The following is a 27525-nucleotide window of genomic DNA, read 5'->3' as shown; positions in this document are numbered from 1 at the left end:
ACTGTGATTGGTAGTAAAAGAACACTCGACAGCAGTTCAAAGATAAAAGGGATGTTGTGAGCACATGTGCTCAAATCGTGCCTGTGTTCTCTAAATGTGCCACTCAAGACCAAAATAGAATCTGTGAACAGGACATGATTCGAAAATAAGTTCCTTCTTTATGTTGTATGTTTCCAAAGCTTATCAGAGCTGCCCATTTGTAATGCTCACATGCGTCTGCATGAATTTACAGGTACAGTTCTACACTAATTACATGTACATTTAAATCATTACTGATTCACAGTTCCGTAAGGATAAAAATAAAACAGAGGCAAAATGGCTTAGTTGGATTTATATCAAGCATTTGCACACCAAATTTTAGTTTAGAGATAAAAAAATTGGAATGAAAGGAGCAGGCAGGCTTCATTATTCCAGCAGCACAGTCCCTGGTTTATTCTATTCTGCATATGTAGCAAGGATGCAGCCAGGCAAGTATGGGCAGAAAGTCTGAAGTAGGAAGGTCTAGGTATGCGGAAATTAGACATGTAATTTGTATTTATATATTGATTATGGAAATGTCAGGGATAACTGGCCTTGCATCCTTTAGGATCTAACAGTCTTTGATTTAGGAACAAAACATCAAATTCCTCTTTTTATGGGCAAAGGTTATGCCTGTTACTGCTACCTCTCAGATAATTATTTATCTTACATGTGAGATGCTGTCGCAGGGGTTATACAGGTGAAGAAGAATTAACCATATGGAATATCCTAGACATTGTAAATAAATTAACTTTAAGCATTTACCAAAGTTCATTCAATGCGACATTTCTCCTATAAAATGCTCAATGTATAAAGGGATATAGGGTTGGATAAGAGCGGGAGTTACCCAATATTTTACCATTCTCACTTGGAGCTTAATGCTGAACCTCAGCGTAATAAAGGCACTGAGAAATCCTACTGTGGAAAAGGGAAAACACACCCAACCAGCAATTCCCAATTACAGGTTTACAGTTTTGCATGATAATTATTAACCATTTTTAGAATACAATTTGCAAACAGGATTCTAAAGATTCTTGTTTGATCTTCGTTTTCCTTGGTGTGTAAATCATTAATTGTGAGGGAAAGGGAAAGATGGGTGCTACTTACAACTCTGTGACATCTCTTGGAATACCTTTGGGCAAGACCTTCAAGCCCTTGTTGCTACATCGGACCACTGTATCCAAGCAAGTACATTCCGTAGGACAGCGAGAGAGTGGGGAACAGCTGTTGTCATCATTTCCTAAATGAACAGAGGAAAGAGCCAGATTTGTGGTTCTGAAGGCCTAAAAGGGCTTTTATGCCATTCAATTAACAAACGCCAAGGGTCTGGAGTCATATGATCACTTATGTATAGAGCAATAACTATGTACAAATTGATACCACACATTCTATACGCCATTGTTTTCAGACTGCCTAGGGCAGAAGTTCAGAAAATAGTTCACAATTTGTATTACTAATATAACCATATTTGTTCAGCTATTTGGACTTTATTTTTACAATTATGGCATATAAATGGACTGAATTATGGAAAAAACTATACATAGACATCCGTGAAGAGACATAAAGGGGCAGCTTAACTTAAAATGATAAGGAAAAACTGCATGGGTCCCTCACTTTGAAATACAGAGCTCAAATTAGTTCTCTGTTCACTGGTAATAATAATAGAATCTGCTCTCTCTACCTTAAGTGCTATTACAAGAATCAATTGCAATGATAGAGCATTAAAAGCGAAAACTATTACTTTTGTCAGATTTACGAGAACTTCTACTTTATAAGTCAATTGCTTTTCTCATTTGAAAATGGTAGTTCCTAAAAGAGATGCCAAGGATAATAAAGAAAAGTTAAAATGAAGCTATATAAATAGTATCAATCACAAGTTGGAAAGTAGAAAATCTTCTAAAACACTCAGAAACTCACATCAAGAAAACTCGGATGTGAGAAGACAAATCTGAGAAAAGAAGTATCCTGCTGCCAAAACAAAATAAACAACAAGCAAAGCAAAAGATGCACAGTCGTCACATGTTGCACAGAGCCACGGTCTGCTGCACATTCAGGCACTGGTGCATGGATGGGCATGGGAATGCCTGGGACCAAAGATGGCAAGAGTCTCTTACCATCATCACAAGTGAAGTCCTGAATGGCCACGTCCTGGATGGGGATTTCTTTGAGGAAGTATGGTTTCTGGCACCGAGGATTTCCAGTTACAATTCTTTTCTTCCTGAGCCACTCTCCCAACCAAGCCAGGTAGCAGTTACAGTTAAAAGGATTGGCCAAGAGGTTTCTAAGCACCATATGCAAAAAATGCACAGTTTAATTTAGGATTTTATTATCTTCTCAAAACCCCATGCCATATCTCCCTGCGGGTTTCTGCTGGAACAATTCCTTGTTAGTCTTGTTTTCACATCCCCCATTCACTCACAATCCCATGCGACATATGCTATGTATATTTTTGCTTAAATATTTATGTCTAAAATTTAAACAATAACAACACTTGCAGAAAAGAGAATTCTTCAAATAATTTTCATGTATAAAAGAGAGTGAAGGCAGCAATTTGGAGTTTATGCAGTGGATCCTGATAGATACCTCATTTAGAAATAATTTAAACTTGTCAGAAATCTGACTTACTGTCAAACTTCCCTAGACTGATAATGCAGTAATTTAATATAAAGATGAAGGCTGATTACCTTATATTATTGAGTTTAACCTGACAACAGCTATTTCATTAATTTGTCATCTCAAGATTCCCATCTCTTATTTGCTCCAGAGAATAGGTTTGCTATCTAAACTGACAGCTGAGTTGATTAAATGCCAGTTATAAAAATGAATTTACTTCTACAAATCTCAATACTTTTGGCATCTCACCACTTCAGCACAAACCTATTGACAATCCCGTTATTTATAAACATGCCATCTTTAATATGCACAAATTAGTCACTCCATGTAAAATGTCAAGTTTTATGTGGAAAAAGGATTAAGTACTTTATTGATGGATGGATGTTTCCCTCAAATGACTTCTTCAGTGATTTGAGGTATGTTAAACCTGCTTCCCCATGCCCTCTGTCTTTATTCCCCTCCTATTGAGTTAGGTTAGCATATTTGGAGAACAGCATGACCAGGAAATCATCAGGTATAATTCATAATTTCTAGCACTGTTTTTCAGACACTGATATACCAAAGGCCTGAAATATATTCTTTGGAGGTTGTTTTTTTTTTTTTTTTTTTTTTTTTTTTGACACTTTCCAAGTTCTGTTATAGACCTACTTTTTTTTTTTGATTTTCAAACTGTCTACATAAAATATACTCTTGCACAGACTCAACCTATTTCTTCAACATTTTCCTAATATTATAGTCAATGTCCTCTAGTGAACAGGTTTTATTGTTGGTCTGGTCATCTTAATGTATCTCTTGTCATCATGAATGATTCTTTTGTGCACAGTTTGTTGGCAATAGCCTATCAATTCTGTTTTTATGAGACTTATAATGAAGATACTTCAATGTGAGAAAAATGAGTGAAAATACTTCAACATGAGAACACTGAGAAAAAATATAAAATTGTATTTATTTGCAAATGTTGTCAAGTTGCAATATTTTTAAAGTTTAGAAATTAATTTTCATATTGATACCATTATTAAAAAAAGGACAGAAAATATTAAAAATGTTTTTAATTTAATGTAATATTTATAAAAATTAAATTTAACATGAACAAATGTGTCCTTTTTAAATATCTAAGTCCTTGATCACATTTTTATGAAATGTTTAATAATATGCTAAATGCTATTAATAAAAGTAAGAAATATAATACGCTGAGTTGATAACACATAAATAAAGATGCTCTTTTCATACTCACAGAGTAGATAAAGAATGGAGAGTGTCGAATGCCCCTGGTGCAATCGTGGTAATCTGATTGTCATATAAAGAAAGCAAACGCACGGAACTGAGTCCTATGAAACTGTCATTCCCCACACAGCTTATTCGATTACTTCTCAACATCCTGAGGGAGAAAAGGAGGACATTGTTATGGAGATACAGCATCAGACAATCAATTTTGGCTAATTGAGAATCAAAATAATCCCTCAAAAATATGTAGCATTCATTAGTATTTTTTGAATGTTCTCTTGCCATTAGAAATCGTGATGCACTGAGAACATCCAGCAAGAGTAAAATTTTCAGAGTCATCAATGATTAAATTCATTTGCAAAAGGCAGGTGAGCTTGTACGGATTTACAATTCCGTGATGAGGGTTGAAATGTTTTCTTTTTGACGCTATAATTATGTTTGCATGATTACATAATGTCCCAATTCACCTACAGCTCTCTGAGTCCTTGAAGCCCTGTGATTTGTGTATTCACGGTAGTATGACATTTGAGGTTGAGCAGAAAGGAGGGAGAAAAGAATCAATAGCTGTTGCAGATGAGGAACTGAGGGCATCCAGGGACTCAGATAGTGAGTCAATGTCAAACAGTGGCTGGGGAGCCAGACACGACTGAGTATCCATAATGCTTGCACAGACTGTTTTATTTATGAATATGTGTTCATTGTCTCAAGCTCAGAAACTAAAAATGAGGCAAGAGTAACAACCCAGTTGTCCACAATGAAGTTTAAATAGGTTTACCATGGAAAAACTATGACCATTTATTTTTAGGTCTTTTCATTAATAGGATTAACACTGTTGTCATTTCCTCATCACTGCTAAAGACCTAGCTTATTTCAGAAATCTTTACTAAACTATATATCTGTGGGGCTTCAAAAGGAGACACATTTTAAAAAGTTTTCTAAAAATCCTGGTTGAATATGGATAGTTGCTATAAATCAGATTCAGAATTCCTGTGCAATCAATGTATTCATTAATTTTTCTAAACATAAGTTAATCACTCTACTAGATGACCTCAGAAAATAAGAGAGGCAAAACCAAATGAACAACCAAGAGTTGCCTTAAAATTCCAGATCAACCTCTAATAAATAAGAATTACACACCTTTGCCTTCTGCTATGTCACTGATTATAATAAAGGATGATGCCTCCCTCATCAAAGCCTTCTCTTACGTTAAGAAACAAATGCACAACGGAAAAGTATTCCCAGCAGCACTTTTCTTTGTCATATAAGAGAAAGCACTTGGTCTTAGTCTTATTCAGACTCATGGACCCGAGGAGAAGTTGGAAAAAATTTTACTCTGTTGCTGGAAAAATCTGTAAGCACATGTGCGCACCAAATTTAGCCCAAAATGTCAAGGAATTCAAAGATTTGCTGAAATAGGTACATGTATAACTAGTCCTAAAGAGCTGGGAGGTCTAGGATAAATTAGGATGTGTTGTCAAATCTTTAGAGCCCTAAGCTGAAAAAGCCCACAAGCAAGAATAGATTGTTGCAGATAAACCTACTCTAAAATGTTGTGTACTCCAAGTTTGGTGCTAGGTGACTCTACTTTGTGCAGCATAGGAGGATTCAGGAAAGAGTCAGTGGGTATACCTGAATCAGGTTCTGAAACATAAGAAGCACAAACACAGCCAGAGAAGTAAAATGAAAGAAAAAAAGTAAATTTAGACAGCTCCTCTCGGGGAGAGTCCTGTGAATGTCACTAGACAGAAGAAATACCTTGATAAGCATTTTTTTGAGAGGTGTTATGGACTGAATTTTGTCCCCTCAATTCATACTATGAAGCCCTCAGCCCCATATGCAACTGTATTAGAAGAGAGGGTCTTTAGGTTAGTAAAATATCAAGTGCGTTTACTATTGTAGGGCCCTGTTCTCAAAGGACAGAGGAAGAGACAGCAGAACCTTCATGTGTGATGTTTCCTTCTACATGAGCACAGAGGAAAGACCATTTAGGCATAGCAAGAAGGACCTCCACCACACAAAGGATGAGGCTTCACCAGAAATTCACCCTGTCAAACACCTTGATCTTGAACTTCAAGCCTCTAAGAGTGAGAAACAAATTATTGCCCCTTAAGGCATCCAATGTGTGGTATCTTGTTGTGGTGGCCTGAGTGGACTAAAACAGGGGGAGTTAAGGCCTGCTCCCCATTCTCTCTCCACAGCCCTCCTCTGCCAAGGAGAAGATCCCAGTAACAAGGTAGTCCCTTAACTGCTATCTGAGAAGAAGGCTGCTTCTTATTGCAGGATTTGTGTTCTGCTGAGCTACCTGGAACAGTTTAGGGGAAGGTTAGACACAACCACCTATGGTATATCTTCTTTACCCTTCTTCTATACATTCTTCACTGTCTTTTCCAAATACTCACTATCTGAGTGCACATCTGCATGTCATTATGTATGGGCTCTAAATAAGCCAATGGGAAAGCTATGCAGATCACAGGCTGGTCCTGTTGGATGGTTAAGTTCCAGGACATTCCTGAGAAGTTCAAGAAGCACAGATCTGTTCTAGTGCAGAGATTTTTTTTTTTTTTTTTTGGTCACATTTGAACTTGGGATGCTACTAAACACATCCCACTGGCTGGGGAAATGGCCTTCTCCTTTTCCTCTTATAAAGAGCTGCAATGGAGTCCCTAGGTGATCAGGTCCAGCCCTCCTGGCTTTACAAGGATTTCAGGGATTAAGGGAGACTGTGAAATTTGGGCCTCTCTTCACTACAATCACCAAAGCTTCTTGTTACAAATGGTTGCCTTCATTCCCTCCAAAGGTTTTAGTTTGGTTTGTTTCTCTTCCAGTTTTCAGGCCACCACTTTGGTCCAACATAACTTGAAAGATAATGAAAATAGATATGTACTGTAGAAAATTCAAATAACATAAAAGTACTATACTTACTATTCAACCCACTTCCCGTCCTCCCTGACCAATAACCTTTTGGAAACACAAAGGATTGCTTTCTCTCAAATTCTTTGCCCTTGAGCAAACAGACACAACTCTCAGTGCCTTTTCTTTGCCACCAGATGGTAATAGATCCAGCACCAGCCAGTGTTTCTTTCACTAAAAACTTGCAGGGGCAGACACATATAGTCTTCAGATTGGCTGTTACAATTCTATGGTTGCAAGGGTTACTGGGAACTGAAATTTCAAGTCATTGGACTAAGAGGGAATATAAGGTATTTGAAGACAAGGAAAGAAAATGATTATTTTTGAATCAGAACAGGTAAGCCAGATATGCAGAGGCACTGAAACAAAGACACACGATTCAACAAGGAGACGAAGGCTTCCCCTGACAACATGCCTACAGCATATTAAGGACAGGAATATTGGAATAAAGGGAAATGTCTGCCTTAACAGAAGATGTGTGTTTGTGTGTGTGTGTGTGTGTGTGTGTGTGTGTGTGTGTGTGTGTGTAAGGGGGGGTATAAGAGAAAGAGAGAGAGATGAAACAGAGACTGGGTGGATGGGGGAGGGTAGGCATCTTCTGCCCTCCCAGGATTAGGACGAATAATAGACTAATGAATAATAAAGACTACTTACAAAGTTTTGAGACTTTCCAATCCCTTGAACATCTTATGCCGAACACTCTCCAAACGGTTACTGGTGAGGAGTATTTCATTTACCCCAGATGCTCCTTCGAATGCTCCCTCCTCAATATCTGTGATCTTATTGTTGCTAAAGTTGCTAAAAAAAATTGTGCAAACCAAGAGTAAATGATTTATTTCTAACAAGAGGACACATATACTTGACCATTTTTTTTCCTACTGAATAAAGCCTTCCACAATGTCCAAGCTTTTCCAATGCCCAGTACTGCCAGAGTGCTGAAAACCCACCCCTTACCTTATGCATGAAGCCAAAGGGACAGTAACACTAAGACGGAATGTCTATGGCAAAAAATATCAGCCTGATTCATGTCAAAATGATCCCTCCAAATCCTCCAGAGTACAAAATTCTTGAGGCTAGGTAATGGATTATATAATCTCTATGTCCTTTGCAAGGCTCAGTAAGGAATTTTTCATAGAAATATCTCTGATTCAAATTATTTTGTGAATTAGTGGCTAAAAGAGAGCAACTGAATAAGAGAAGGAAGATAGGCTAAAACCTTATTAGCATTTACCTTGTATCAGAAATGTACTTGGATATGGGTATATTCCCAGTTAAACTTCACATGCAATAATTTGTGGAAACAAAAAACACTGTCAGTGTATTTTTGAAATCAGATACTACATTGCTTGCCCGGAGAACAAGCACATCCAGTTCAGGGAACATCTTTCTATAGCCTCTTTTTCTTTCTCACTGCTCACTCCAAGAATAGGAGTGGCCACCCCCACCCCACCGAAACAAAATAATTTTTTTGTAACTTTTTTTTTCTCCCAGAACATTGCTCATAGTAGCTGTTTTATAAATACTTGCTGCCTTGAAGTCATCTTACAGATAAACAAGAAGTATATTTCATATCAGTCAGAAAGACGGCAATTAAAAAATAACAGAACATTTGAGAGGCAGCACAACACGTAGGTGAAGTGCAGGGCAGGAGGCTCGATCAGCTCTGCACTCGCAGTCTCAGGGAGAATGGGCCGGGGACACTGTGACCACAAGGATGTCCTGGAAGAACACTTCTCTTCTCCTGCAGAGGTCTCATCTCCTGTGGAGGGTACTTCCTTGTCCTTACCTGTTGGGCCTCTGTCCTGTCCCTCCCTCCCTTTCCTCACTCCTTCCCAGGATTGTAGGATACACAATGTGTGGAAATTGCTGAGTTTATCAACTTATTTTAAAATATGAGCCGTATGACATGTAACAGATGAGCTATGAAGCCAGTTTGCCAATCGTTAATTTCCACTATCTTCTAATGAAAGTTTAATGAAGCAAAAAGTCAAAGAGCTGACATGAATCTGCAGAAAGAGAAGTCACAGCATGGTTTGGGGAACAGTAAAGGAAGTTACAAAATATCACTGAACCCATTTTAATGTGCTTAGATTGCTGGATTCCTGCTGTGGCCACATAACAGACCAGCTGTCTGTGTTCCAGTAAGATGCTAAGGCTTTGGTTGGCATTGTTTGAACACATGGCAAGATTCCTCTCAGAGATTACCCTAAGTTCACATATGGAAATCTGCCTGGATTTTTTTTATATTTTCCAATTTTGAAAGAAACGCAGATAAAACTTCAAAGGAAAGGGAAAACACAAGGAAACACCTGAGAAATTTAACATAACCAACAAATGACTTACATTTTACGTAACTGAGGAAGTTTCTTAAAGATTCCTGTGGCTTCCAATACTGTGAATTCATTATTATTGAGACGGCTAGGGAAAAAAGACAGGAAGGTTTCATTACCAACACTTAGCAAGGGATTAAATATTAGTCATACTGAATAAAAACAGTATTTAATGATCACTTTAAAATAAAATATAGTAGAAATATCACAGAGGATTTGTGAAAAGTACTATTATTCTTTTCCAAATTTCACTTGAATTTTAATTATGGAATAAAGCATGTTAAGGAGTGCAAAGTAAGGAAAACCAATAATCAAAACCACCTCTCAGTAACCTCTAGAACAAACTTTTAACTTGTTTTTCATGATTGTCCCTTCCCTTTGTATTTTTTGACATTTTTTTCCTAATCACTTGCTCCATATTTTTTTATATGCAGCTTTATTGTAATACAATTTACATCCCATAAAGTTCACCCTTTTCTAAGTGCACAGTTCAGTGGTTTTTAGTGTATTCACAAGTTTGATCAACCATCTCTGTCATCTAATTCCAGAATATTTTCACCAACCCATAAAGAAACACCATAATCATTACCAGTCCCTCCAAATCTTACCCACCCCAACCCTGCCAACCCCTAGTTTTGGCAAAAATTAACTTCCTGTTTCCATTGATTTTCTTATTTTGGACATTTCATATCAATGCACTCATACAAAATACGGCCTCTTGTGTTTACCTTCTTTTGCTTCGTATGATGTATTACACCTTCATTCATACTGTAGTATATATTATCAGTACTTCATAATTTTCATGACTGAATAATTGCATGGACGTTGTTATGGTTTGTATGTGAGGTGTCCACAAAAAGCTCATTTGTGAGACAATACACGAAGGTTTAGAGGAGAAATTATTGGGTTAAGAGAGCCTTAACCTAATCAGTGAATTAATCCCCTCCTTAACTGAGTGGTAATTGAAGGTAAGGTGTGGCTGGAGGAGGTGGATCATTGAGGACATGCCTTTGGGGTATGTATTTTGTATATGGCAAGTCGATCTCTCTCTGCTTCCTGATCACTGACCATCATGTGAGCTGCTTCTCTCTGCCACACTCTTCTGTCATGATATTCTGCATCATGTGGAGTCCTCAGGAATGGAGCCAGCAAGTGATTATGGTCTGAAACCTCTGAAACTGTGAGCCCTCAAACAAACATTTCCTCTTCTAAAATTGTTCTTGTCAGGACTTTAAGTCATATCATAGTAAAAGCCAACTAAAACAGACATACTGCATTTATGTATTTATCAGTTGTTGGACATCTGTGATATTCCACTTTTTGGCTATCATGAAAAATGCTAATATGAAGCCTGACATAAAGGTTTTATATGAATATCTTTTCAATTCTTTTGAATATGTAGGATAAAATTGTTGGATCATATGGTAAATATATTTAACATTTTGAGGGTCAGATAAACTGTTTTCCAAAGGGGCATGCGGATTCAATTTCCCTGACCTACTATTATCCTTTTTATTGTTTGTTTTATAAGCATTCCAATGAGTGTGAATTGGTATCTCACTGTGGTTTTAATTGACATTTCTCTGATGACTTATTACATGGAAAATTTTCTCATGTGTTTATTGGCCATTTGCATAACTTCTTTAGAGAAAGATCCATGCAGGTAATTGTGATCATATTTTAATTAGATAATGTAATTTTTTTAATTGCTCAATTTCAAGAGTTCTTCATATATTCTGGATATAAATCCCTCATCAGATGCATGGTTTGCAAGTGTTTTCTTCCTAGTAATAAATTTATGTGCATATTTTTTTAAATTACCAGTTTTTAAAATGCAAAGAGAAACTTTTGCTATAGCCTACATTACGGGCTAGTTTCTACTACAATTCTTAATTGACAAAATACCTATTGTGTATACTGCTCTTGGAAATAAGTATAATCCCTATGTGGCTAATGAAATAGAGTTCAGGGCTTTTGCTGCATAGTCCTTATACATTTCTCAAAGTCTTGGAGGTATTAAATGTTGCCATGAACAAACAAGTGCTAAAAATATCATGATAATCACAAAGGAGTTTGTTTCTGTCAACTCTTTGAAAGGCATTACTTTATTTTTAATTATTCAAATTGCTTAAAATTCATTAAGTAACAGGCATGTGTATAGGCACAGTGGGAGATAAACTATAACACACACAATCCCTGTCAGCCAGGAGCTATAATCTTGTTGAAGACAGAAGGAATACACACACACACAGACCAACCAACTCAGCAAAGCAGTCAATGACAGATACCAGATTGTGCCGGACATTCGTGTTGCTAAGATGTTCAGAAGATGATGAGATTTCACTAGTGTTCTTTTTTTTTTTTTTTTTTTTTTTTTTAATGTTTAGAACACTAACACTAAAGGTCTTACTTTTATAAATAAAGTCTGTAAGATAAACCATACATGGGTACAGGATCTGCAAATGATTCCACACACCAATTTGATCCCCTGTACTTGCTAGGTCTTATGTTAGACTTGTAAAACAAAATCTGCTTACACTCTGTCTCCTCAACTTTCTATTTTCTGTCATCCATTGTCTAGAAAATACTATCTTTTGTGCTTTAATACTTGCCAATCACTGAATCCTTGCATCTGTGAGTCAATAAAGTAGAAAAATAGATATAAAAAGATTCCCTGATTTGATTCACAATTAACTGAGATCTGGAATGGAGACACTCAATCTACTTTATTTAGTTGTTGTAAGGCTTGTGTATGTCAAGAATGTACTAAGTTCTTAGAAATGGGTTTATAATAACAAATAGGAATCAAATAATCACTATTATTATTATTAGTAGTAGTGATTGCTCACTGAATTCTGGGAGAGAAGTTAATTTTTAACTGTGTTTTTAGCTAGAAAGATGAACTAAGCTTCTGCAAAGAAGAGGTAGATCAATGTAATGTGTATCCACTAAAATTAATGTAATTATTCAGATTAAAAATGTCAAGACAAAAATTGCTATGCTCTGGCTGGGGTTGTGGCTCAGTGGCAGAGCCCTTGCCTAGCAAGTGTGAAGCACAGGGTTCCATCTTCAGCACCCCATAAAAATAAATAAATAAAATAAAGGTATTATTTTTTTTTTCTTGCTCTGATGCTTTTAAAAAGTCCCTCCCTCCCAACCAGGATTTTTTGGAGGATGAACTTACAGCTCTGCAGTGTACTGGGGAATGTGGTCCGGGATTTTGGTGAGTTTTTGATTGGAGCAATCTACTGTGGTCCCTTCACAGCGGCACTTTTCAGGGCAAGCCAAGTCTGCAAAGCAGTCTCCGCTTAATTTTGATCGATAATCTTCCGTACCTATTGAGGATTCAAGCCAAAGAAAGAAACACTGAGTGCAAAGGTTAGAACATTGATTCATTTGTAGGAAGAAAAAAGTAAGATAACTATAGATTATGCAGCAGGGAGACAACTTAGGGAATTTTGGTCAATGGATGTCAGGAGAGGGTTAAAAGAAAGGCTTGAAATTTTCTGGAAAAAAGAGTGACCAGATTCACATGACAGGAAAACATTAATAAAGTTGAGCTTTTCACAGCTGTACTTTCTGCTGATCCACTGAGCCATTCTAGCCTATTTCACAGCTAATCACACAATGGCTATTAATTGTTAAAAAAAAAAAGTTTTTTATTTTTTTTTCCTGCTTCAAGAATTAAAAATGTATCTGGTAATAAACATATTCCTGTATGTCATTTTAAATTAGGGCTTTCAAGGCAAATGGATATACTCAGGTCTTTAAATTTCTGTGGACTTGTATTATTCTCTCCCTCTCACATAATCTTCAGAAAAGCCTAAAAAGCCCTCTTTTTTTCTTTCTTTTTTTTTTTCTTTTTTGATGAGTTTATAAAAAGAGACAAGTAAATCCTGACTTGAGCCTCAGCAGCTTGTCATGCTGTAGAAAGCTGCGTGACGTTCCATGGTGCTTGACGGAACCATGTTTTACTCATACCTCGCAACCACATGGTTAGATCAAGCACAACAGAAAATCTCGCTACATTATCACTACACCAACCACTAGGCCACAGGTAAGACCAGGAGGAAAGATGAAGGGAGCAGGAGAAAAGCTACAGGCGTTCTGGAAGTGTAATACTGTTTACATGACATGCATTCTTCCCGCAGAATGTTTATGACCATAGTAAGAGTATTACTACCGAAGCTTTCCTGGAAACACAAAGAAGGGGCTATACTGAAAGATGCCTCCACCGTTCCTCAGAACTGCAGAATGGAAACCACAGCTTTCGGGAACAAGGTCCAGGAAGAAGTTGAACGTGAGCTACAAGGACAACAGAGAAGCTCAAAAGATCTGTGGTTTCTTCTTGAAAAAAAAAAAAAAAAAGGCGCAAAAGACCGAGACTAGAAGAAGATACACCAGGATTGAAAAGGGAGGACATTATGTTTCAGATCAGACACTTTTACTTACAGCCCCAATGGTGGATTCCTGTAAAAGTAAAGATCACCAAGAAGGAAAGAAAGACAGAGTAATCCCAATTAAGGTTAACAGACATATATACATCCAACTATGCTCTCTGTGTCCTTTCTTTACTATAGCAACTATAGGGGAATAGCATGATGTGATGGGATTTGTCATGCTTTGTAAAAGTAATAATATTTTTTCTTGAAGCATGATGACTTTACAGAAAAAGCAATGGCATAAAGGATGCACAGTACAAATTAAGTTCTTGTCGATTCCTTTAAAGGATGAACTCTCTGTGACAGACATTGTTTTGAGTTATCACTGTGATATGGAGGATGCTATATAGAATGGCAGCAGGCAAGTAAGCATATAAAAGTGAATGAGAAATTAATCACAGAGATCCTCAAGGACTATCATTAGAACATTTGGATTAATCTTTAGGTTGTAGCTAACATGCTTTTTAATGACCTTTCCAACTTGTAAATAATGTTCACTTAGCAGAAATGGAATCAGAATCTCATTGCAAGTGTGCAATGCCAATATGATAGTTATATTACCTCTGGCAATGAATGCCATAGTATTTATTGAGGATCTATTTTATTGTGCCTTTGACTTAAGTCCAAAGTGAAATAAGCATATACTGGTAACAGAGTCTAACTGACAGATTGACTGAATGTACTTCAAATAATCTGTAGCCATGGCAATAATATTTGCTTTATGGTCATTTGTTAAATAGACTCAAATTCTAATTAAGATTTTAGAAAAAAAAAAGTGTAAAGAATCCTTTTGAGTCCTGGCATCTATAATTCTTATTTTAATTAATATAAATTTAATTATCAGAAAGTGAAAGTTAAGATGTGATATCATGTATAAAATATGTTTTCTAAAACCTTACTTGATTTTTTTTCTGCCAGTAAGAGGAAAAACTGTATCAGAATTATGAAAACAATCTGACTTTGTTTCCATTTGGTGAAATGGAAATATTAACTTCTAAGTTTTTAATAAAATATACTAAAATAGAATTTGAATAATTCAGTAGCAATTAAATTAACTGCTGTAATTTTTGGATTTAAATCATATTCAAGTATTATCCTATAGGTGGTCTGGGATTTAAAGTGTGGCTTTTTTTTTTTTAATTTAAGTAATAGCTATCAGATGACTTTCCACTTAATAATTAGATCAAAATAATAATGTTTTGCCAGTGAAGGTCAATCAACCATTCATTTCAACATTTTACTGTGATACAGCCAAATATAATGTGTAAAATATTATTTGGACATTTGAATTTAGTAATATAACTAAATATATTAAATGCATGAAATTATATAAATTATAATTCAATAATAGCAAAACTATATTTCTTTAACATACAGATCTAACCCAGAACTCCTCTTAAGAAAGTAAATATGGTTTTGAGCACTCTGCAAACATATTTTTTTATTTATAGCTCTCCAGACATATTATAGTCTAGAATATACCCAGAAGATGGTGAAAGTAGCCAATCAATGCTTAATATATATTTTTAAAAATAATACTTTAAAACAAAAAAGTCAAGAGGCATTTTACACAATTGGCAGGCAAGGAAAAAAATAAGTAAAGGAACATAGTCTAAAGAGCTAGCTCTAGAATCATCAGTCTTGGGAATGTTAAGATTGAAGTGATAACACATTGCAATTACTTTTCTTAGAAACACTTTATCCATCTACCTAAATTATTCAAGGCATTCAGTGCCCATGAACTTCTAATGTTTTCATAATGGACATCAGTAATCTTTTATGGAGTTACATTGTAACTCCAGATTTGCAAGATTGTAGTCACAAACTAATAAGGAATAAGTCACATAAATCAGCATGAGGCTGCTATTTTCATATAAAAAGTGAAGCAAAAGTAGGAAAAGAATTATTCTTTTTTTACATAAAAAGTTTTTTAAAAAGTAAGACTTCTTTTGAAAATGCAATACTTCATGTCTCTAACTGATTTCATGTAGAAATAGCTCTTTGACAACAGAAGGCCTCTGTCTTTAAAACTAGCTCAGTAAGCTATATTTTAAAAACAGGCTGAAAGATCAGGTATACAATGTAAGGAGAAAAAATGATTTAAGTAGAAAGCCATAGGTTCAAACATTTTAGCTACTGTGAGAAATTGTAGATAATGTGCCAAAGTGAAAGGGAGAGAAAAAAAGGTGGGAGTTTAATAATAAATATGTTTAACATCAGAAGCTGCATGCAAAGGTCAGGTTTTCAGGAAACAGCTACAAGTGATCTATACATAAGTCAATCTACCTATAGAGTATTCACTGTAGTTTCAAAAGCATGCATATCAAAGTTTTAGAAGATATTTTATAGAGTGAGGAAAGGGTGTCTGCGGTTAGTCCTACCACCGAGCAAAACCTACCTGGAATGAAATACTGTTCTTTAGCTAAATAAAAAAAGAGAAAAAAAAAATAGAAGATGCACCTGAATGTCAGCAAGCAGAGATACGAGTTATATTAGATTAAGAATGGATTCAAGTTACTATAGATTACTAAATAAAAATGTATATTCACAGCAGAGGCCAGAGTACAGTAATGCAGAGTGAATAATAAGTGCATCTGTAATTACAGACAATAACCAGCCTCATTTTGATATTAGCATTTAGTATGAATTAACTGCTGAATGTGAATACACCTGGAACAGTTAAGCAGCATACTACTGAAAACATACAGAATTTGTTCTATCATCAGAATATAAATAAAATGAGATTAAAGGAAATAGTGCCTTTCAATGAAGCAATCACTCCATTTAATAGCAATTCAATACATTTATATTTAGCTTTTGGTAGATAAATGTAATATTCCCAAAAGGTTAAAACAGCCTTTTGGAAAAAAAAATAATCTCTCTTCACAATTCTATTCAAAATAAGGAAATGCAAAATGAGCAAGTGCGTTAGGAGTGAGAGGCGAGGGATCAGGAGGGTTTTTGCCCCTGCTTCTGAGCCTCAGCACATCATGTCACCAAATCTCAGTTCATTTTCTGAAGAAATGAAAACATGATTGATTACTTGAAATTGGTCAATAGAGAACAGTACAACAAACACAACACTTAACATATTTTAAAGGCATTTCGAGTTAGATAAAAGGCCCTTGTTATGTTTGAATCCCAAGTACACAGTATGAAATACCCAGGCATCATTTGAACTTGGCCAATAGCCCATTTCTTCCACTAGGTATAGTGTTTAAAATGTTATATAAAAAGTGGATTTGTACTCTATGAGTTGTGTCTACAATTCTCTTGTTCTTTATCTTCTTGGGCAAATTAAATGAAATATGAATCTATAATGTTTGGGAACCAGCCAAAGGGTGACTGCTTTCAGTAGTTCTCACATAACCACTGTTTTTGGTCACATTTTGGAAATGTCAAGAAATTACCTGAACAACGAAATTTCTTGCTTTTGATCTGTCCAATCCTTTTGTTTGCCAGGCGGCGGGGGCTGGTACAGCGGGCACCACTGGTCTCAATCGGGTTGGTATGGAGATAATCCGCCAGCCACTTGAGATGGCAGTCACAAATAAAGGGGTTCTGGGCCAAATGCCTTTCAGGAACACAGACAGAAGAGTTTTTCACACATGACTTCCATTGGACTCCACTCTCATATTGAGAGTGAAAACAACAGTCATCAAATTTGATGCAAATCATATCTACATACATAGTTTGAATGGCCCGGAGAGGCGAGAAAGTCCCCTTGGCGATGGTCTGAAGCTTGTTGTCATACAAGGAGAGAAGGTTCAAGTTGTGGAGATCCTGAAAAGCATCTACCCGAAGGCAGTTTATCTTGTTGGCATTCAATAATCTGTTTGATCAAATAGTTGCAGAATTAAAGTGTAGCATCTCACTAACTCACCTGCAAGAGACTGTCCTTGAGAAAACCCAGTCATTACTTTTAACCTCAAAACTAACATTTTAACTTTAATAACAGTTTAGATATCACAGGCTAGAGATGTGTAATGTAGTAGAGACATCAAAATTCACGTATGCATGAATACTTATGCATGAATTCAACAAAACTTATTAAGGGAAACTAAGGATGATGTAGAAAGAGAACAACAGACACAGAAAGGTGTCAAGGACACCATAAATATATGCTAAAACATTATTAACCTTGAGCTGCTCTGTGAAATAGTTCAGTCTAATTTCAGAATAGCATCTAATATAGTGGTCATTCTCAAACAGCTTAGATCATGTCACTCTTCTATTGGAACCATGAAACATCTTCCTGTTGGCTCAGAGTAAAATTCTTTTTTTTTTTTTTAATTCTAAATGAATTTATTTTTTACCCATGCCTTTTTATAGATACGTGACAAATATATATATATATATATATATATATATATATATATATATATATATATATAATATGTTTTAGCATATTTTAGGAATATTAATATTTTATGTTGATAGTTACGTAAATACATAATTTTTATATATCGTATGTAATTTCTTCTCACAGTTTCAGAATAGATTCTTTTTTTGGTATTTTATTTATTTATTTAAAATATTTTTTAGTTGTCAACGGACTTTTATTTTATTTTATTTTTTAAATTTTTATTGTTGGTTGTTCAAAACATTACATAGTTCTTGATATATCATATTTCACACTTTGAAAATTCTAAGTCCTCACTAAACCTTCAAATGTCACTAGCATCTGCAGCCCACTATTGGGTATTGTGCAACCTCCCAATTCTCTCCTCTGGGATGTTCCAGTCCAGTTACACTGGTTTCTTTTCGTTTTTTTTTTTTTTTTGCAAGCTAGACTCCCTGGTGTCTGGATTGTTCTTCCCCTATGTCCTTCTCCCCCTAGAGTCTCCTCAAATCTGCCTTCTTCCAACCTATCCCAATCACTCTCTTTCATATATACTGTCTATCTTTCCCCTTTCCAACCCTTACATCTCTGTTCCCTTTATTCAATCTACATTTTCCATTTCTCTAAGTGTGTATTTCCTTCTGTTATATGTAATTTATTTATGTATAATGTTATTGCTGGGTGTCATTTGCATGACCCTTTCTCCTGGGATATGGATCTTTTCTATTTATTCCTTGACATTTCCCACATGCCTAATACATATTAGGTGCTCAATAAATATTGGTTGCATGAACACTTTACCCTCCACGAGAGTGACATGTTGCATTACAGCATCTAAGGCTCTAGTCCTGCATTGTTAATATTCATTTAATAAAACAGTCTACATACTCCTTTCTCCCACATATAGTATCAATGTTCTGTGGAACTGTGATATATAGATCATACTTCAGCAGGCATTATTCTTACAGGTTGTAGGTGACTGGGTCTCACTTTGGAGAATACATCTGTAACCTTTTCCAGAACATAATTCCACTGAACTGAAGTATTGCTCCCTCAGGTTTCCTTCCTAGGAACACTACTCAGTGCTGGTAGAATCATTACCTGTTTTGTTTTGACCCACTTACTTACCAAAAGACAGTCTGGCTCTCTTTGAGCAGGAGACTTTTTAATATTATGTTTCTGTTATCATATTTTTTAATGCTTTTATAAAATTTCAAACAAATATTTAACAAACATGTAGTATAATGGTTAGGTATGCCTCCTTATCTAACATACTGAAAATGTTTTCTCTTTGGCAACAACAACAAAAAAATGTTTTCTTCAGTTAATTTAGGGTATTTCCACTTTACTTGGTTGCTTTGTTAGGTACTCCATGAACATATAAGGTTATGACTCACAGTGATCCTGTTTGCTCTTTGATCCCCCATCAGTAGCTGGTTTTGGACTTCCCTGTGATACATTTAGTACTTTGCTAACAACCCTGGAGGGAAGGTTTGAGGTAGGTTTTGATGAACTCCATAACTCTCCACTCCAGTCCCTGATATATTGCTGAAAATATTCCTCAATTCACAAGCTAACTGAATTACAGAGTTAAAAACTTTTAAGACAAGAAAATAGTGGGGAGCATGAAGAAGCTGAAAGAATATGTTCTTATGGGCAATTTGTACTCATTTTTAAATCAATATGGCCCGAGGAATAGGAAAATAATATTGAATAACAATTTTCTTTCATTTACCTCCCTCTTCTCCCTAAAATCTCATCTGTTGAAAGCTAAAACACTCAACTTCACCAAGTTCTCAGTTACTTGCAAAGAGACAATCATGCCATCTTTTTTGATACTGGCCATCTTAAGAGAATATGTCTTAATCTAGAGATGCCACATTGTAAAGGTGGCTTTACAAGTCAGGTTCTATAGAGACACCCATGTTTTATTAACATATTTGTTACATTATCTACCAGTAAGTGTGTTTGGAAAGAAAAAGAAGATAGCATTTTAAGAGTGGGAGGCATATAGGGCATTGATAATAAGAGCAGTTGAAAGCAGTAACAGAGAACACTCCAGAAAAATGCAGAATAACAGAGAGGTAACTATTAGATGATATTTGGCTATATATCATACTATACAAATGTATAAAATATTTATAGTGGGAATATAATTATTCTATCAAATCAGAAGCAATACTTGATAAATTTACTGCAAAAAATAAATGTTTCAAAAAGAAAATGAAAACCCAAACAAAGTCATCAGGTCACAAGATCAGTATTTATCATTACTCACTGATTTATTGTAAGAGAAAGAAGGTGAGAATTGGGGGTGAAGTGACTTAACTATTAAACATAGTTTAATAAACTATGTTTACTAAACATAGTTTATTAATTAAACTAAACAGGTAAGATTAAATATGGTCTAAGTAACATTGGCTCTGTGTGTGTGAGAGAGAGAGAGATAGGCACACACACACAGAGAGACTGAGTTGTGATATACATCTCTGCAGAATGATGAGAAAAGTCTAAGGCATGAGTAATAGAATATAATTATGTGCATATGCTTATCAAATTAGGAATGAGATCTACATTTAGGAAGACTATCAATTAGAAATAATATTTACTAAATTAATGCCAACAAATGACACTCATCAGAGAGAAAATAAATTCTAAACTTAAGAGTTTTAAGGGAGACTGACTATGAACCAGGTGAGAAAAAAAATTATGTCTTCTTATATTTGTATGAAAAGTTTCCAGGTAAGAGTCTTCTACAAGTGAGTTACTCTATAAGTGTTTAATGTTTCCAACAGAATTTGATGACCCAAAACCTTTTTCATATTTTTTTTTCTTATTTTACTTTTCATATGGTCAGACAGTACACGGGGTCAAATCTGGTTCTTATAAATACATATAGTGAATTATTTATTTAAGACAAATGGATAGCAGTTATCGAGAAAGAAATATGGTATTTAAGAATACTATTGAGGACTTACGCACAATTCAGTACAGATTAGTTTGAGGACTACTGCTATTTTATGACTCACTGAAAACATCCTGGTATTTGGAGAAGTTATTCTAGCCCTCTTGCTCCTGTAGATTCTTTGGACCAAGGTTGACAAGACTATTAATATATCTCCTTTTTTCTACTACTGGTTATATCAAAATAGATGTTTCACAAGCAGAGGGTTTATACAAACATTATATAAGAGAAGAGCCAGGATGCATACATTCATGACCTTGTAGAGAGAAATGTTTGGGGACCATTCCAAAGAGCTGTGTTTTCCAGTAAACAACCATCATCAGTATTAGAGCTACGAGACTGTTTTCTATGTCATTAAACTACAGCATTGTAGGTCAAATCTTTCTGAAGTCTCCGTGAAAATAGAGGGTAAACTAACAAATTGTAATATTTGGTTCAAGAGATCTAAAACAATCAAATACTTACAGTAGCTGTAAGGAAAATAGTCCTTCAAATAAACTTTTGGGAAGTTCTGTGATTTTATTTCCATAGAGAACACTGAAAAAAATGTTTTAGATGAAAAAATCAGACACTAAATAAACATCACAAGTACCTCTAAAACATACTTATTAGAGTATAGGGAAGGTTAATAGGCACTCAATATGTCAAAAAGTTACAGTTGAATAAAATAGTGATTTGCAAATAATTTTTTTACCCGCTTACAGAGCATATGAATGACTACTGTACAAAATTTGGGAAACATAAACAAATATCAACACAAGTTAATAAAATTCATAATTTAATTGCCCTTCTACAGAAATATTTGCCATTAAATTGTCATGTGTTTCTACATGACACACACATACACACACATACATGTTTCATATGTAATAAGATATGGTATGTAAAATAAAGATAAAGAGTATATGAAACAAAGAAAAACACTGCATGTAAAATCCATTGCTCATTAATGGGATGTTTGGGATTCATGATATTGGTGAAGAGTAAGCAAAAACCCATAAAAAGAAAGGCTTTTATTTTTAAGCATATAAATTGTGTGGTGGAGAAATGAAAGATTTGTGGAGACAGTAACCATGAATATAGATTTATGAAAATTTTTGAAATATTTATTCCCCAAAGAAATATGAGCCACCATGCATTGTTAAGGTACCCGCTTCTGATCAGACACTAAGTGTAGCCAGTAAGGGAGAGAACATGGCAACAACCTCAGTATCCCTAGTCCCCTAACAAGGCTTCAGCACACAGAGAGGTTCTTACTGACCAGTGAAATGATGACAAATTACCCGAGAAACAAATCAAGGAGTAAAGTAACCAAAAAAAAAAAATAATAATAATAATAAGTGAAATGAGAGGATTTCAAGAACAAAATAATGGAATGTAAACTGCTGGTGCATCATGCCTACTATTTGACAACAGGTCTGTAGTAATGCCTGTCTATTTTGTCTCCACCCCAAGTTGGGGTGTCAGAAGTATGTGTACAAGAAGAATGAAATTATATTGTGAGGAGACATTTTGGCTATACACATCAAGACCCATAACAACACTTACATATATTTTAATTTAGTAGTTCAAGTCATAGGAGTTCAATGTAAGAAAGTAAACAGAGATTGCACAATATATACAAAAATGTTAATCATTCACAATTTGTAACATTGAAAAATTAAACACAGATAAAATGTCTCAAATATTCAAATAGGGATCTGTGAAATACATAGTTTACTATGATTTAAAAAAATCAAATTTGAAGGATATTTAGAGATATTAAAGTGATTATGATATTTTAGGTAAAATTACAAAAACAAAGTAATAGCCAGGCACTGTGGTTCACAGCTGTAATCCTAGCTACTCACGAGGCTGAGGCAGGAGGATTGGAAGTATAAGACTAGCCTTGCCAACATAATGGGATCCTGCTTAAAAATCACAGAGTTCAGTAGGCACTAGGTACTTCTCTGTGAGGTAGCTCAGTGATAGTCCATCGTATATTAAAAAAAAGTTAAAAGCCAATAACAACAAAATATTATGATACAGTGTTATATTAATTTTTCTCAATGAATATGCATACATACAGAGGAAAAAAGTTCTTTGCCATCTAGAGGTGATGTGAATTTGAATCTATATGACTTTTCTGTATTTTTATACCCTCTACAATAAACATACATTAGTTTAAAAAATCAGAAAGATGATCTTTTGGAAAAGATAAATGATGTCATAATATATGAAGAAAAAAAGGTGAAATCAAATTCTGAATAATTAATATGTCTGGCAGCAGTACATGATTTCTGTCTGAAGGAAGAAAATAACAATATAAGAGGTATGTCTAGAAAGAAGGAAATTCTGTTCCCCTTTTAAGATGTCAAAGAGGTGGGATATATTACCAAATATGAAGAAAAATCAAGGGAATGAATAAAGCTGGGTGCCAGGCAGTATAAAGAGACAGTCCATTTGTTTAGATTCCAGGGTTACAGCTACGTAGTGCAACATAAAATTTCATTTGTATAGAATGTAGATTTTTTAGGAAGATAAAAGAAATAGAGAAAAAAGCAATTAAAAAATATAAGAACAAAAGGGAGACTTCTATGTTGTTAGGGAAAAAGTGGAAAGGAATTTAAGAAAAGGTAAAGAAAGCATGAACAAATGTATATCTTGAGGTCAAAAATAGGATCAGAAGGGGCCGTAGGGGACACAAATAAGCAGATGACACCAATTCAGGACATTCAATTCAATGCCATTTCATTAATTCACTCCACAACATACACCATGCTCTTTCATGTGCCAGTAGCTTTGCTAGATTTTAAATGTGATGTTCAACTAAATTGAATCCAGCTATGATTTTTGTATGTCCATCATTTGCCCACACATGAGGCGCTGATATGATTGAGATGAATAGGTATGGCTTCTAAAAGCAACCCAAAAGAGTAGTTTTAAATACTGAGATTCACATATTGAATCTGTAGAGATTTAAAAGAAAACAAAGATGCATATAAATTGTGGGAAACCTCATAAAAGTCGAGGGATGAATGCTTTAGTCGTTTGTTACTTGGGTCATTTTCTTCTATTGTGGGCTGACAGAGACTGAGAGGAGGACTGATAGGAGTGGTCTCATAATTATACCATGAAATTTGTTCTCCAACAAATATCTGTTTTCTTAAAGACCATGCTAAAAAACTAACAAACATCCATTGTTAATGAGACAAAATAAGTACATGGTGAAAAAGAGAAGGAAAATACGTAAGGATGTAGGAAATCTAATGTATGGATGTCGTTGGTATATGACCTATCAACTAGAAAAATATTATAATAAAAATGTGAAGGAAATGAGATTTCTTTACAAAAAAAGGTATAGGAATAGTAGGTAAGGGTTTTTCCCCCAACAGTAATGGAATCAAAATGACACCAAGGAAAATGAATCAAAAATATAAAAATCCAATGACCAGAACAGTGAAAATGGGTGGTAGTCTTCTTCAAGAAGACCAGTGAGAAATTGTGCCACAATTTAAAGAGGGAAAGAAAATTTAGAAATAAATCGAAAGATAGAAATTTATCTCAGTTGAAAAAAAAAATAAGTGAGGGGATTTGGATAATAACATCCAAATGCAAAGAATAACACCTGGGTAGCTTCTCTAGTTTCTTTATGCATGGCTTAGATTAAGTTACTACATGTAAGGCACAACTATGCTGATAGAGATTTTTTTTCAATGGTCCTTTGGAACAATTGGGAAATCTTAGGGCTGCTTTTGTAGCTGCTATTAGAAGGAAAATTTAGAAAGCTAGGCCCAGGTAAACACTAATGGGTTTAAACATTAAGGTAGCAGGAGACAGCAATTGATCCTGTCCAGTCTGTATTTTCCTGCCTTGTTGAAAACTGGCAGAAGACAGAACTACTTAAGAGAAAAAAAAATGTCCAACATAGAAATCTATAAACTGCCTTTCCTGAAAAAAATATTTATGGTCCAATTTGAGATTCCTCAGAAGCATAGGAACAGAGCTAACCTATGATCCCACTCTTGGTATTAATCCTAAACAACAAAATCAGCATACTATAGTGATACTTGCATACCAATGTTCATAACAGCAAAATTCACAATAGCTAAGTTATGGGCCCCAAATAGGTGCTAATCAATAGACCATGATAAAGAAAATATGGATAAAGAAAATGTGGCATATATACCCAATGATGTTTTATTCAGCCATAAAGAAGAATGAAATCATATCATTTTCTGGTAAATGGATGGAACTGGAGAACATCATGCTAAGTGAAAAAAAAAAAAAACAGACTCAGATAGTCAAAGATTTTCTCTCCTATGTGGAAGCTAGAGAAAAAAAAACAAGAAAGGGAGTTAAAAAATAGGATCTCTGGAAAATTCAAGGGAGACCAGTAAAGCAGAGAAAGGGGGATGAGGAGAGAACATGGGGAAGTGTTGGAAAACAAAAAAATCTACCATATTATGCTATGTCCATGTATCCTAATTATATGCATATGTAATTATAATGCACTAAAAATAATAGTAACAACAATAATAAAGATAGATCCAGTATAGTAGAGCAAATAGATCAGGGGAAGGAAGGAGGAAATGGAAAGAGAAGGTACTGGGAGATGAGATTGATCAAGTTATATTACGTGCCTGTTTGAATATTGGCATGATAAAACCCAGTATCATGTATAATTGTGGTGCACCAATAAAAAAAGAGTGCTATACTTATAAATTAAAAACAATGATATATATGTTTGAAAAGTATAATATTATGCAACTTTAAAAGAGTACAGTAAAGAGAAGGCAGAAGATAAAATTAAGATACTACATTTACGTTTTCATAGAATCTCAAATAAGGAAATGCAAGATGCTGGTCAGAACCCTTAACATTAATCCAGGAAAAGACTGTAGGAAATGTAAATATAGCAATCAAACATCTTACACATGGACCCCTAAAGAATTTGGGAGACAAAAGTGAACAATGATAGTTGGCAAGGGGTTAAACAAATGTGAAAAGAGGAAATATTATTAAGGCAATAAAGTTTAGGAGTAAACTCTGCAAGAAAACAGATAGAAATAAGAATTCTCCACTGGTTAGTCTCCTTCTTGACATTTAATGGTTGTCTTTGAAGCACAGATACTTGAAGGACCAGGAACCATTACAGCCATTTGACTTTGTTCTGTCCTTCCCCATGGCTGGGGGTAGTATTGCTTACTAGGTACACAGCTCTCTTTGGACAATCTGACTGATTGAGTTTTATAATTAAATTTTTTATTTAATAACCTGCCAGCCCACCCTGAGAGCAGTACACGACTATACTTTGTATTTTCTGTCAACTACTATTCCTCTCATCTTGGGCTTCCTCTAACCAAATCTCCAAATGTCATAAAAGGAACACAAATGAATCTGAGAAGTTTTCCATGTTCTTTTTGCCAAGAAAACTGCAGCTTTCTGGGCAGAACAACATCCTGAACATCCATGTGCCCAGATGAGCCTGTCTTCTCTCCCATTGCTATCAGAGAGAGGAAAGTGTTCCACCAACTTGAGGTGTTCTTCTGGGACTTGCACAATGTGTCATGGTATTGAAACTGGTTCCCCCTTACTCTTGAAGTTCTGAACTGGTTGGCAGTAATTTACATCAGTGAGACCCCTTCTCTAAGCACATACTCAACAATAGGAAGCAAGCCAGCCTCCACTTGGAAACTAGACTTTGATAGAAAGGTTATTTTACTTGCTGGACTTCTAAAAGCTTTTACCAGTTTGAAGGAATAGCATATTTATGAATTTATTTTAGATCATCTTTAATTTGCATGGTTATCTCCCTGAAAGTCTGCTTGACATTAACAAGCCCCAATTCTTTCTTATCTTTGTTCTTTTAGAGATTAAAATTCCTTCTTTCGGGGAAACCTGAAGGTGATACAGCAGGAGAGGAGGGCAGCTCTCTCTGGTCATCCCCTTACCCCTTTCTCAGCAAGACATTGAGCATCATCTAAAAGGAGCAATAACCTAGCAACAGAGCCTAAATGTTCAGAGACCACAAATACAGTAGTTCCTTCAAAATAAATATTTTCCCCTTTATTTTTGAGAGAATAAAGTTGTCCAAAAAAGGAGCACTTTACTCTTGTTTTGTTAGCAAATTATCAAACTATAAGTTATCCCCAAAATGGGCTAATTTTAATGACGGGGGAAGTTCTCAATAAAAATGATGAAATATTAATAATAATAGTATTAATCATTAATAATTAATCACAAAAATTTAAGATAGTATTTTTGTCTTATGCCTAAATTTAAAAAATGCAACCATTTTTTTGTAGGTTCTGCTTCTCTCAACAAAGCCATCTATACTTACAGTGAATTCAGAGAACGCAGTCCTTGGAAAGCATCAGGTGCAAGTTCAGAGATCTGATTATTGCTCAGGTCACTAAGATCAGAAATGAGGTTAGGTTAAATTAAACAGATGTCAGTGAGGTTTACTGTAGGAGAAGGCTATTTATGTTTTTTGTATGTTAGTTTGCACCTATCATTGCATGTATAAAGTTTGCAATATTAAACGACAAGAATTCTGAATTCAAAGACAATAACCTTTTCTAACCAACCATCTGCTATTTGCTTAAATTGTCATTATGAATTCCAAGTCTTATTTTGATAATAAAGCATCTAAGAATTTGCATACTATCAGCATACATTCACACTTGTGTAAATCAATAT

General features: G+C 35.0%; 1 protein-coding gene across 3 annotated transcripts in view; it reads right to left on the bottom strand.

The window, feature by feature from the left end:
• The window catches only part of Slit2 (slit guidance ligand 2), a 331792-nt gene that overhangs the window by 58554 nt on the left and 245713 nt on the right, over positions 1-27525 (bottom strand). For 2 of the 3 annotated variants that reach the window (XM_027936332.3, XM_027936338.3), the window contains 10 exons: positions 27167-27238; positions 21310-21381; positions 17226-17369; positions 16948-17111; positions 12280-12430; positions 9109-9183; positions 7420-7563; positions 3866-4009; positions 2133-2299; positions 1126-1258 (listed from right to left, as the gene is read on the bottom strand). In XM_027936332.3, the coding sequence (XP_027792133.3) occupies positions 1126-1258; positions 2133-2299; positions 3866-4009; positions 7420-7563; positions 9109-9183; positions 12280-12430; positions 16948-17111; positions 17226-17369; positions 21310-21381; positions 27167-27238 (1266 nt within the window). Of the gene's footprint in view, positions 1-1125; positions 1259-2132; positions 2300-3865; positions 4010-7419; positions 7564-9108; positions 9184-12279; positions 12431-15935; positions 15960-16947; positions 17112-17225; positions 17370-21309; positions 21382-27166; positions 27239-27525 lie in introns of all 3 variants that reach the window. The other variant, XM_027936326.3, reaches the window with a different exon arrangement.

This window comes from Marmota flaviventris, chromosome 7 (assembly GCF_047511675.1).
Source record: "Marmota flaviventris isolate mMarFla1 chromosome 7, mMarFla1.hap1, whole genome shotgun sequence".
In the NCBI taxonomy this organism is placed as follows: domain Eukaryota; kingdom Metazoa; phylum Chordata; class Mammalia; order Rodentia; family Sciuridae; genus Marmota; species Marmota flaviventris.
Note: the sequence above shows the minus strand (reverse complement) of the source record. Positions and strands in the feature narration are given on the sequence as shown.